Here is an 11,325-nt window from a genome sequence, read left to right as displayed (position 1 = left end):
CCCCCCCCCCTGCTTATTCCAACCCCCCCGGCTATTAGGTACCCGAGAGTAGCTTCGTTTTTGAATTCAAACTTTTTTAGTCTGATAGAATCAACTGCATAATGGACAAACCTTTAAAAGATAATGTGACTGAAATTTGGCACAAAGGTTTCTGGTGGGCCCCAGAACCTCGAGAAAAAACCCACAATCGAATCAAGAGTTTTGTTCCTTTTTTGAGGCGTTTTATATGATGACGTCACTTCTTAGAAAAAAGCTTCAAAAATAAATAGGCCTTTTCAAAAATTATTCTGAGTGCTACGACTGCCTCGTTTTAAAACCATGAAAAGTAGATAACGAAAATGGGGTGAAAGGTTTTGTCAATTAAACCCCCTAAAATGGACCGAAAGGACTGAACATCCATCACATTTCTGGGTGCCCAGTTTACAGCTGTCCAGTAAGATTTGATTTTAAAAACAAGCTCAACAGATGGGCCTTGAAATGGTATTGTTCACATGGTTTCGAAGACTAGATTACAAGATATTTAGGTTTTAGGATCGATGATTTTTTACCTTTCTATGATTTCGAGAACATCGTTACCTAGAGAACTATGTTGACGTCATATAAAATGTCCAAATAAAAGGGTCCTATGCTGTTCAAATCGGTTGCAAGTTGTTCTTTGGCGGATCTAAGAATCACGAGGAACTTCTTTGCCTAATTTTAGCCATTTTTTTTTTTTTTTCAAGATTAAAACCTGATTTATTCTGCTGGACTATCGTGGAACGTATCTTCCTAAAAAATATCCACCCAATAAAATTGAAAAATCTCTCTATTTATCAGCGTAGATCAAGATAGTCGTGATGATGTACATTGCAATGGCTGACCATCCAGCGCCGTAAGACCATGAGAATGCAACATCGTGGTTGATGAAAGTGTTTGTGTAGACTATCAAACCTATCATTACACAAATTGCTAAAACAAGAAAGAAATGCATAAGAGCAATTAAAGGATTTCAGGCTTGGAGCATCTTGCAATACTATTTAAGCAAAGCATCTGAAAAGTCTAAAATCACAAAAATACATCAGTTCAGGCATAATCAATAAACGAGAAAACACTCGCTAGGACACTCTATAGAAAATAAAATTATTGTACTCCATCTAATTGAAAGGGTTGAAGGCTTACCAGCTAAAATGAAGCAGATAGCAGTTCGTCCAACAGGGAAATAATATTTTCCAGTAGCGCAATAAACAGTGATGAAGATGAAACTGATCAGGGTGAAGATGACAGCTAATACAAACATCACAACTAACGTGTCTCGTCGCACTGAAACATAAAGACAACATTTATTGATTATCATATCAATCCTCGTAAATTATGTCACAAACATCACTTGCCTGGTTTTAAAATTAATGCAATGGTGATTAACTCCCAGCGGATTTTATTACAACAACTTTCTATTCATAAAAAAATCATGCCTCAAGGGATATGATCACCATGGAAATTATTTGAATACGAGGCAAGTGATGTTTGTGATGTAATTATGAAAAGGTCTATTCTCGTAAAAAAGTCTATTCTCGTAAAAAAGTCTAAACTAGTTATGGTATGATTCGTCATTGATTTATTTCTGGTTATAGTGATGCCAAGAATGAAATACAGGCAAAAGATTCTTTCTCAAATCTTAGCGAGACTTCAAAGTTCTTCTTCGTTTTTGAATTCACGATACACCAGTTTTCAAATCCTGCTGGAAGAATGGGCTCTTCCAGAAAATACATACATGGGGGGTTGAAGGATATAGTGTCCGGAGGGGAGGGTAGTGAAAAATCTGCTAAATTTGCCTTGTTCGGAGGGGTAAACTTTTCTGATTTGGGGTAATTTTTCTTTGTTAGACAGCAATTTTGAATGTCAAGGGGGGTCAATTGATGCTGTTCGGGGGGGGGGGGGCTAGTGTCAAAAGTCACAATACCCAGGGGTAAATTTCAAAAAAATATTACATCCTCCACTCCCCATATTCAATTTTTTCTGGAAAAGGCCAATATAACAATCTAACATAAAATACAAAATTCGAAAGGGGTGGGGGTCTTTGTTGAAAGATATTCTTAGAAAATTTCTATGAAAATTTAAAAAATATTTTTTTCATTTTCAATTGCAAAACAAAAACATACTTTCCCAATCATCTAGCGAGAGGGGGGGTTCATAATCTTCACATCCAAGATCTTCCACTGTTGTATTGTGCCATCCCCAACGATAGTGAATCTCTGTACATTTCTCAAATAATCCTACATTGAAGTAAGTTACTGTGAGCGGTGTCTAAAACAAAAAGTAAATCGTATTTTCTAAAACTTTCAGAATTAGTAGCCAAACTATAGGTGTTATTATTTTGGCGTGTGGAGGACATGACACTGGAGATTAGAAAAAAGATTCATTGACACTGCACCTCCCAAACCTCATACTCCTCGAGTGATTTTATGGTTATATTACACTATAAACTATCTTTCCAACTGTGAAAAAATAGGACAGCTCTAACTGGTGATTTTCATTTCAAATTCTGTTATTTCAGCACAAAATTGAAGCAATTATTTAGTCTGGTATCATTGGCCCCAATAAGACTCTCCCTAGACTGTACTGAGTGAGGTCGTGTGTGAATGATACAAGGGAATTTCTTAGCAAATGCTTTCAAAATACTCTAATATAATTTAATAATAATAATAATATAATTTATTGGGAATTAAATTTTGTGGTTGAGGTCATCCAGCAAATTTGAAGATTTTTTAAGATTTAATTTTGCGACTGGCATTATCAGGAGACAATATTTTCATGATTTTGTGTCTTTATACTTCCAAATTATACATATTGGTTGTTGAAATAAACACAGTGCGGAAAGGGGTCTGATCCCCCTTCTTGGCATCCCCTAACCTTTAAAAATGCCTATCCCCAAGGATTTTGGACAAAAATAGCTAACAAATATATGGTGAAATATCTTAGAGAGAAAGCGAAATAATAAACTTCTTTGTTCTTTTTGACTCAGACTACTCTAACAGAAAACTTCCTTTCATGAAGACCAAATTTTTTAACCTGTGCTTGAAAATAATCTACAATATATATGTAAGCCACCCCTTCTTAAACTATCCCCCCTTCCTTGCTATTGCCCCCTTTTTCATGAAAATTTCTAATCCACCTTCTTCAACTTTTTGGAAGGTGTCATCCCACCCCCTTAAGAAAGGGGGGAACAAACTATGAAACATCATTAGCTCGTCTTTGATGCCAGTTAACATTCAAAGTAGTTATTTGACATTTTTTGAGTTTTGTTCAAGAGAATTTTGCGGATCAGACTTTTCTAATATATCCATTGTGACTTAATTTTGTGGATGACAACCAAATCCGCAAAATACATGAAATTTAATCCCCGCGAGAACAATTGCGCGCTTACGCCCTGCCCTCGGAACATAAGCGTGCAATTGAGAGGATTTCCCAGACTGTAAGTAGTTTTGGAGACATTTTCATTGTTTTGAATTTTTCTTGTTTTTGGCTATTAGTATTTTTTTAAGGATGGATCCCTGCTCCATCCAAATCAATCGTATTGATTAATTTTATCAACATCCCTAGTAGCAGGCCTCTATATATTGCATATTTCTTTCCTATTCCCTTTGTGATTTGAACACATTTTTTTGAAGAATGCACCATGTTATTATTCCTATCTCCAGTTTCTAAATGAGGGTGTCAAACGTATAGACCTTTTTTCAAAGAGGACGTCCTGTTGAATAATTATGTACTTTAATGGGATAAATTTTCGCGGGGATTAAATTTCGCGGTTGATCTCATCCACGAAAATTTTAAGATTTTGCGGGGATTAATTTTCGCGGATGAGAGATTTCCTGATTTTTCGCGGGGATTTAATTTCGCGGATTGGGGTACAAATTAAAATTTTTGAAAAGGGTCAAAACATTGAAATAAAATTTTTCCAGGAAAATTAAGAATTTTTTTTTTTAAGTAATAAGAGGGTGTTTTTGAACAGGGCGAGGAGATATGTATTACAACTATGAAAAGTTGAAAAAAAATAAAAAACGATAAAAATAGAAATTTCCCGAATTGCAACAAAAATTCAAATTTTTCGCGGAAACTAATTTTCGCGGATGGGCCTTTTTCAAATTTCCAATGGGACTTATTTTCGCGGATGACACCCAAATCCGCGAAATCCGCGAAAATTAATCCCCGCGAAAATTTATCCCATTAAAGTAGTCCAGCCATAAAAACAATGATAGAGCCATGCATAATTAGTATCATGCATATTTGTAATAATTATGCATGGTTTTATCATTGTTTTTCTGCTGGACTACATAATTATTCAACAGGCAGGTTGGCCTCTTTGAAAAAAGGTCTTATAGAAGAGGGGGTGTAAAATTGGCCAAAAAAAAACAAAAAACTTCGTTCCTGGCTACAGCAATATGGAAAACTATGGAAGGACGAAAAGAAAAAAAAATATGAAAAAAAATCATACCTTTCCATCGGGAATCTCATACTCGTGCCAATAGTTTGTTGCTAATGAGATTATTAAAATAATAATGCTAAAAATTATGCAAGAATATGTAACAACTGTTTTTATTGACATGGTCTGCTTTGCTGTTCTGTAGTTTCAGTTCTTGGACTGATGGACAGATGGAGATGACTTCAGTGGTGTGTGGATGCTGCAGATTTTCAAATTTTCGTCTTCTGGGAAATTTTTAATGTTTTGATTTCAAAACCTGTACGGTGGAGATATGTCAAAAGTTGCTACGGAGAAGATCAAAAAAGTCTGGAAACTAGGTTTAGTGAATGGTGAAGTAACTTTCACTTTCATTTTTACATAAAATGGCGGAAATATTTTTTGAAATGTTTTAAAGTTAAAGATGGTGGTGGTGTTAAAAGTACTTCTTCTTGGTCTTTATTCTCAATTGTCTAGACCAGTGAAGTGATTTCATAATTGGTGCAGTGAACCCAGCGCAGCACCAGCCAGCTAACAAGTTGAGTTCTTCTTTTTGTTTGTTACTCAGTCACTTCTTACTGTTGACATGTTCTGATGTTCTTTCAGTCTTTCTTCCAGCAGACGACGGTACTAATCGATAAATTCAATTATCGAAGTTATGATCGAAGTAATCGAACGACCATTTATCGATTAACAATCGAATTTCGAGTACCAAAATTTCAAAAAAATTGTGATTCTTCTATCACTTTCTTAACAACCCTTCGAAGACTCTTTTTTTAATATAATACACGTCTTTTTTTTTTTAAGAAACACACTTTTAAGAAACATGAGGCTCAGAATGCCTAAAAACTAAGAAACATCTAAGAAACATGCTGAGGCTCAAAAGGCCGATTTCTTAAGAAACATTGAGGCTGCTTGGTAAAACTAGTTTCTTAAAAAAAAAAGACGTGTAACCGTTCGAGTACTTTGATTGTTATTGATTACTTTCGATAACTTTGACAACTGCGATAACCAATTGATTACTTTGATAACCAATTACTATGATATATCTTTAAGAAAAACCAAAAAAACTGACCTACAACCAAAGCACAAAAAGAAGACCCTCCATAAAGATTGACCTCCTTATACCAAAATGAATCTAGCGTCATATTCACTTTCGACAGATTTGACAGATTCGACAGATTCAAATCGAAAGTGGTAGCATAGCCAACCTAGACAAAATGGCACGTGACCCAAACATAGTGTGGACAATAGATATACTCAATAGTGACCTTTTACAGAAAAAATCAAGTTCATATCTATTTTGGTTCTTGAGAAACTGCATGGAAACCATCCTTGCTTGACATAGGCGAATCTGTCGAAAAGCTCAGCTTTAGTGTTCTGGTCAACTTGGATCAAACGGCACGTGACCCAAACATAGTGTGGACAATAGATATACTCAATAGTGACATTTTACAGAAAAAATCAAGTTCATATCTATTTTTCGATTACTTCAATAATCAAATTTATAGTACAGTACTGTCTGGTTTATAGCACAACCAAAATTATTTTGGTAATCAATGCTTTAAATTGTTTCAGGACACTGTGACACTTATTTCCAACCAACAAAAATATAGTCATAGTATTTTTTTTCTAAAACACATGGTGCGCACATGCTTCTGTGCCTTCGCCCTGGGTTTCCTCAAGTAACTCATATCGTGCGTTCTGATTGGTTGGAGAAAACGAAAGTTGTTTTCGCGCGTTCTGTATGGTCGGAGAAAACGAAAGTGGTTTTTACGCGTGAATCGCGTGTTTTAATTGGCCAAAATAAACTTGGTTTCAGATTATTTTGACGCGCTGCTACTGGAAACATATTTGATAAAATCGAAGGTATTCAATATGATCGAAAGTGATTGAAAGTAATCGAACAGTAATCGAAACGATCGAACGAATCGAAAATGGTCGATAAAAATGCCATGATTTGGAGTTGAGTGAGTATTCGATCACCGATAGAAGCGATAAGTGGTCACTGATCACCTTCGATTGTTATCGATCATTATTGATTACTTCGATCACAATCGAACGTTCGATTAGTACCGTCTGGTTTCTGTCTTAAACTGTTAAAGTTAAAGTTGGAATTAAATTGAATGACAGTCAGTAAAAGTTTTCTAAATAGGAATTTTTCCACTGCGAATTTTTCTTTTGATCTTAATTTCTTATTTAGGAAATTTTCAAGGATTTTTATTGCTTATTTAGAAATTTTTTGAAGATTTTTGGCTATATCTCATAACTTAAGTTAAAAGTTTATAAGCAAATGCGAGGCAGTTTAGTTGGTGTCTTTTTGGATGAAATTTTACAAGTTGCCCGTCGTGCAAGGCACTGAGAGGCCACGGGTGCCAAAAAGAAGGGCCGTTTGAAATGCGGCAACCTCATTGGTAGAAACAGCTGCAAAGGAGCGCGGGGAAGCAATCAGTAGAAGAGACCACTTTCGTTTTTGTTGCAGATTTCTATAAAAACTTCTCTCAGGGATTACTTGTCAATGTACATGTACACATGTGTTGTGTCAACTTGTCAGCATTGTACTGTTGTAAAGGAAAAGATAAAAGACTAGCCTAGTTTCTAACCCTGATATAAGAGTTTAAGTTTAGACTGTCTCGTATTCTTTTTGTCCCCTTTTGAGCGAGCTGACTTACTAGACTTACCCCTTTTCTCTTTTCTATTGCTATTCCAACAATAATATGCTTACATAATTGATTAAAAAAATCCCAAAAAAATCGTTTGAGGGGCCTCTTCTCACCTTCCGTAAGCCACTCCAACGGAAAGTCTTTTTTAAATTTCAATCATTAAATTGCTGCATATAATGAAGGTTGACAACTGGCCCTAATTTTTGGCGCTAATGGCTTTTCGGCGCCTTGGACGACGAGCAGTCATATAACTTTATTTGTTTCATTTGTTAAATCAAAGGGTGAATTTTTTCTCATCTTTATTCCCAAAAGGAATCAGGAATTTGATGCAAGCTCATGAAACCTGCTAACTAATTTTGAGTTAAGCAAAACCCCAAAATTGGCGAACAATAATTTTTTCCCACTTAGTCAGTTAGTCAAACTAGCGTCCCCCCCGTATCAAAGATTAATGCTGAGTAAGCGCTATTGTTTACTTGACTTGCAAACAAAAAAATACACAAAATACAAAACTTTTAAAGGGATTCATCAAAAAATAAACTGGGGCTTTTTAAAGAAATTAACATTTTCATAAACTAAGAAAAATTACCCAAATTTCGAGCCATAGATGAAAAAATTTGAGCCAACCTTGAAAACCGATTTGAAGGACAACTTGCCAAGAAAAAGATCTATGAGTAAGAAGACACCAATCTAGATCCACACAACGCCGGATAGGCCATTTCCTAGAAATTTTATCGGATTTGTGCGGAATTATTTTACCGGACTTCAAACATTGACCCATTTACATGTGCGGAATTATTCAGTTCTTTTCATTCCCAGGTGATCTACTCCTTTGTTAATTGAAAAGCTTTAAATTTTGATCATAAGATAATAGCATAAGTTTTATCAATTATTTGTAATGATTTTATAGCTCCTGCTTGAAGATGTCAAATACAATAGAATTTAGGAAAAAACAATGACGGACTCTGTTATTGTTTATAAACACTCAAGATGTGGTTCATCGGAAGATTTTGTAGAAGTTTCACGGCTCTTAGCTACTGAGGCAATAAATGTCACATCCACAATTGATTGGAATGTTTGGACTTCAAATAGCTTTATCTCTGAACATAAAGGTTTGTCAACGAAACATTCGATCATCCAAAATTCTATCTTATTCCGTAACAAATTAGTTATTTTGCGTTTATTAGCGAAGCACTCGTAAAGTACAATTTTTGACGATTTTAGTCTTACAGTATCACTTCGAATAAATGCCCCCGGTTCTTATTTTATTTGGTTTATAGGAGGGATGTTAATTTGAGTGGGGTGCGTTTAAAAGAATGGGCGTTTAATAATTAATTTATAACTAACGGCACTTTAATAAAGTGAACGAAAACCTCGTTTTGGAAAGAGTTTCTTACATTGGTCACAGTAACAGCTATTAACAGTTGTTATTTCTTACGTTTGTTTCAAAGAATGTGATTGCGTTGTTTACAAATTTTCAAAAGCACCTCCTGTTATCAGTGTTGGCAATCCAACTACAAATCATTCAGTCTCAAAAGAAATTACCAGCAAGAAACATGAAAAGGTATGTTTCTTTAATATAATTTCAGTTGATTATATTGGTCTTCTAGAAATTATCTTTTCATATGATAATTTTTTGTCTATAGTTTGTATAAATTAGTATTTAGTTATAACTATGTAACACCAACATTAAATAAATCAGAGAATGAATAAAAATATATTCATTGCCGTTAATACAGTGAGATCCTTCCTTTACATTTTGAAGAATCGAAATAAGTTCAATTTCTTATAAAGATTAAAAATCCTTTGTAAAGAAACACTGATGTAACATTTTATTATTTCTTTTGGTCATAGATATTTTGGTGTATGTCTTCAACCAATGTTTACAAACAAGACAATTCTTCAGCCTCATTTCTAATCCCTACCACTCCATCAGATAATTCAAGACACAAGACACAACTCACGTTAAATGGTATTACCGGGTGTCTCTGAAAAAACTTCCCCCTGTTTGATTCAAAATTGCGAAAAAGTGAAAAGATGTATTAGCTTGATTTTTTCGAAATCGTTTTGAGGAGGGTTTAACTTAAATTTTGGTATATCAAACTTTAAAATTGCTTCATTAGATCAAAAGTTATGACAAAAAGAGTAAAAAAATTGTTTTCAAAAAGAGCGCAAAAAGATGAAAGAACAGGGTATCAAATTAGACAAGAAAACACTGTACTTTATTGACAGTAAAGTTTTACTTTTGAACTTCTGTGTATCTTTTTTGTTTTATTATTCGTTTTTAATGATTTTTATTGCCAATTTAGAGCTCCTTTTGGATTCATTAACGAGCATGAAGTTTAAACAAGCAACAAACTTTTATCAAAATTTTTCCAAAAGTTTCCAAAGCTTAGCGAGTCTATTTGAGTGGAGAAGAGAAAGTTTGAGTGTCTTTTTTTCTAACAAAAGATTTGATACCCTGTTTTTTCGTCTTTTCTCGCTCTTTTTGAAAAAAGATTTTTTACTCTTTTTGTTATAACTTTTGGTCTAATGAAGCAATTTTAAAGTTTGATATACCAAAATTTAAGTTAAACCCTCCTCTAAACGATTTCGAAAAAATCAAGCTAATATATTTTTTCACTTCTTCGCAATTTTGAATCAAACAGGGGGAAGTTTTTTCAGAGACACCCGGTAGAAAATTTACACTCCTTTCGCCATTATGACAGAAATATTGATTGATGTTTTTAATAGAGAACGACGAATTTTCCAGCAAACTCGTTGAGCTTTTTCGCGATTTCTATTGCTATCTGCTTTGAATCACACATCTTTAGTCTTTAATCAAAAACTTGATCGACATATTTGTTTTCCCCTTGCTTTAGATTCGCAAGAGGTTTGGGTTAACACATGGAAGAAACTCTGTCATTCACTGCAAAACGAAGAGCTTAATAGTTGTAATGCTTATTACAAGGTATGATTCCATCATATTTGCAAGCATCAGAAAAATATTTTGCAAAAAGTGCATTTTTGAAAAATAATCAAATTCTTTTGGAAATTACAGAAAAAGAAAAAATCACAAAAAAATCACAAAAAAATTCATAACAGCGAAAAGTCGTATTCAAAATATAAAAGTTTTTGAAATTTGTAAAATCTTAAATAAGCGCGTTAAACCTGAAAATGTCAATATCCTAAAGTGTAAATTGATTTTTAAAGTAATTTATATTTATACGTTACGCATAAGCTTTTGTTTTGCAGGAAGGCAAGGAGATAATGATCTACCATAGCGGTCACCAACAAGCTCAAGTAAGGTTGTCATTTTGTATAGCCACTGTCGATTGTTTTTTAACGAGTTTTATCTGATAATTATGAATATTTAGGGAACAATATGAGCCTAATCAAGAAAATTTGATAGACCAGGCAGGATAAACATGTTTGTTATTTCAGAATGAAATTTTAATCGTACTTCAATTAAACGAGCTTGCGCGGTTGTCTTCAAAATTCTAAATAGCGAACTTTCAGAACCTGCATAGAATTATATACTTGAGAAATTTTGATAGAATTTATAAGCAGTAAAATTCATTTGGTATAGGTTTGCAGTCTTCAAAATTATAACCCATGCAGCTTGAATTAAAAGTCAACAAATTCAAGAGTCGTTTTTGTTGTTTTAAGGTTGGACAATGGATTTGGGATCACGTGACCTGTGATTATTCCAAACGAACTTCTCCTGTACTCAAGTGATTTTCTGCAAAGATTGTAACGAGCCTCCCTTATTGGTAAAGTCTTGGTAAAGTGGTACAAGTCAATCATTTTTAATCGTTTACATTTTATCTCAAATTTGATATGCATGGTTTTAAGAGGACAATTATTTTTAAATTAATATTTATTTCTATTTATTTTGTAAAAAACTTATATATAATTTGTTTAATATGGTGTATGATAATATTGTGATTATGTAAATTGATATTATTTCGATACATATTATAAAGCTTTTCAATAATCTAATGTTTTTTAATTCATAAAAACTTATACATGAAAACTTGCTGTCACTCATGTGTCAATTAGATTTTGACGAATTTTTGGTCATCATTGATTTAGAATAAAAACATTATCTATGTAAAAGATCACATCCACCCTTAGGGCTGGATATTCTTGAATTATTAGACTAATGACCATTTTTTAAGAATGACGTCACTTTTTAAAATAAGGATATTCTGTTTGTTCCATTTGTATTTTCAGGTATCCACTAAACTT

The 11,325-nt window shown here is 33.7% G+C and overlaps 2 protein-coding genes across 3 annotated transcripts; one reads left to right on the top strand and one right to left on the bottom strand.

The window, feature by feature from the left end:
• Positions 1-744: 744 nt before the first annotated feature.
• LOC136820800 (lens fiber membrane intrinsic protein-like) lies at positions 745-4,713 on the bottom strand. The gene is made up of 4 exons (XM_067077026.1): positions 4,472-4,713; positions 2,139-2,283; positions 1,159-1,299; positions 745-948 (listed from the first exon to the last, which is right to left on the bottom strand). Exons 1-4 carry the CDS (start codon positions 4,580-4,582, stop codon positions 806-808), a joined length of 540 nt encoding a protein of 179 aa, XP_066933127.1. The 5' UTR covers positions 4,583-4,713; the 3' UTR covers positions 745-805.
• Positions 4,714-7,977: 3,264 nt separating this feature from the next.
• LOC136820801 (uncharacterized) lies at positions 7,978-11,058 on the top strand. Of its 2 annotated transcripts, XM_067077028.1 has the most exons (6): positions 7,978-8,207; positions 8,547-8,659; positions 8,950-9,067; positions 9,957-10,045; positions 10,330-10,377; positions 10,744-11,058. In XM_067077028.1, the coding sequence occupies exons 1-6, from the start codon at positions 8,051-8,053 to the stop codon at positions 10,810-10,812; spliced, it is 594 nt and encodes a 197-aa protein (XP_066933129.1). In that variant the 5' UTR covers positions 7,978-8,050; the 3' UTR covers positions 10,813-11,058. The 2 variants fall into 2 exon arrangements, with proteins under 2 accessions (XP_066933129.1, XP_066933130.1); XM_067077029.1 differs by lacking the exon at positions 10,330-10,377.
• The last annotated feature ends 267 nt before the right edge of the window (positions 11,059-11,325 follow it).

This window comes from Clytia hemisphaerica, unplaced genomic scaffold (genome assembly GCF_902728285.1).
Source record: "Clytia hemisphaerica strain Z4C2 unplaced genomic scaffold, Clytia hemisphaerica genome assembly, whole genome shotgun sequence".
Classification (NCBI taxonomy): domain Eukaryota; kingdom Metazoa; phylum Cnidaria; class Hydrozoa; order Leptothecata; family Clytiidae; genus Clytia; species Clytia hemisphaerica.
Note: the sequence above shows the minus strand (reverse complement) of the source record. Positions and strands in the feature narration are given on the sequence as shown.